The sequence below is a fragment of the Laccaria bicolor genome, genomic scaffold (assembly GCF_000143565.1).
Source record: "Laccaria bicolor S238N-H82 LACBIscaffold_245 genomic scaffold, whole genome shotgun sequence".
In the NCBI taxonomy this organism is placed as follows: Eukaryota; Fungi; Basidiomycota; class Agaricomycetes; order Agaricales; family Hydnangiaceae; genus Laccaria; species Laccaria bicolor.
Window position 1 is genome coordinate 8,536 of NW_001890101.1, and position 1,742 is coordinate 10,277.

The following is a 1,742-nucleotide window of genomic DNA, read 5'->3' on the forward strand; positions in this document are numbered from 1 at the left end:
TTGAGCATAAGTTTAACAACTACAAAAACACGTGAAAAGTAAGGACAGTGCACAAAATGTTTAGTGCAAGGATCGAACACCCATTCTCAGGGAAGAGTGGCACACGCCATATCGTGCGCTTCACGACTCAGCTAAGAGACCTTCTGTCCGGATTGCTGCCTGAGGGTGTATGTGCCCTGAGCAATCCTGTCCGGGCTGGGGTTCTGGCTAGTTTCAACGTTTGGTCACTTTCTGTCCGGACTGGCTCCCGGCCGATTTGCAAAAATCCAAATTTTTTGTCCGGATCAGGACCAGACCGTTTCTGCTATTGACTGGGGTCCTATGATGGAAAGGAAGAGGAAGGAGGGCCAAGACGTGTTGACATGTCACCATCACTCGTTTCAGACTCCGACCAAGTTGAACAAGTGATCCGTCACACCCAGCTTTCCCAACTTCCACGTCAACGTCTGTGAACGTTGCTCCATGCTCCATCTTGATTCCATCCTGCCTTGAGGTATCTCCTCATGGGCTAACTTGGGGGCTGGGAACTTCCCATTGCATATGGTAAGCACGTTAATCTCATCACTCTCTATTCTTTTCCAACCCCTTTTCACATTTGTCACTAGTAGGCGCTGTGCTGTTGTGGCTGGCTGCCTCCCAGCTCCGGGTGTTTGTTAATACCCATTCTTTCTTCACACAGCTGTCACTGTCAATTTGGGACCATGTGAAGGATTGAGTGAAAAGTATTATCAAGAGGTACCATTAATATGTCTCTTCTTTTCACTTACATTACTAATTCTTCTGTTCTATAGCCAAAATCACACCAGGTAATTTGCGACATAGCCGGAAAAAAATGCGTAGTATATTGTGAATTGAATCGGCTTGTTATACTAATTTACATTATTTCCATTTGGTTTCTCTTTCGACGTCTTTGACTTTTTCTCAGCTTTTTTTCACTTTTTTAACTTTTTGGTAGAAGTGAGAAATTCAGCTTTTCGAGAAATTGGACTGGGCTTTTTGTCTTGTCGCTTTTCTATGTTTTCCCACTTGTAGCCACTTGCACAAGCCAAAAAAAGTAAAATGTTAAACTGCCGATGTAGGGGATACATAAGATCACAGCACGTTTGTCTGACAACTCCCCGTTGGGTTGATACATGTACCTGTCGAGGATATCCTCGGCACAGTTTTTGTGGTACCAGAGATGAGCCAGTGGCGCGAGAGTTTTGTTCCACAGGGGAATCGAAGCAGTGATGATCTTGTCAATGATGTGGTAAAGGTCTTTATGTTTCTTTGGATGGAGATTGTTGATGTAACTTGTAATTCTATAATCATCAGAGATCCGTTATGTATGAATAGAATAAAGGAGGTCTCACCTTGCCTGCCCATTACCTTCCGAAATGTCCACTTCGCAAGGCAACCATTGAAAATCTGCGCTGTACCTCTTATCTGGAGCCTTCTGCTTTTCTAACACGTTGCCTTCGCCACACCTCGCAATACAATTCTCCAATGTCGCGAACCCTTTACCCTTCCCAAGAGCCCTCGTCCGTCCATAAACAACGGGGAACAAGCTTGGGTGGACCAAATTCAGAACTTTCTCATCTGATCTGGGATGCCAGTCCTTCTCCCATTCTGGAACATCTTCAAGAGGACTGACAGCAGCTTGCAGTTCCTCCATGATCGTTTGAGATACAGCAGTATCCGATTTCATGACATCACCATTGTACACCTTTATCGCGCCACCTTCCGTCTTGTCGAAACGGCTG

At 45.1% G+C, this 1,742-nt stretch overlaps 1 protein-coding gene across 1 annotated transcript; it reads left to right on the forward strand.

Moving 5' to 3' along the window:
- Nucleotides 1-56: 56 nt before the first annotated feature.
- On the forward strand, nt 57-311 carry LACBIDRAFT_303403 (uncharacterized protein; the record flags this gene model as incomplete). The annotated part of the gene is made up of 1 exon (XM_001890956.1): nt 57-311. The coding sequence occupies one exon, from the start codon at nt 57-59 to the stop codon at nt 309-311; it is 255 nt and encodes an 84-aa protein (XP_001890991.1).
- Nucleotides 312-1,742: the final 1,431 nt, after the last annotated feature.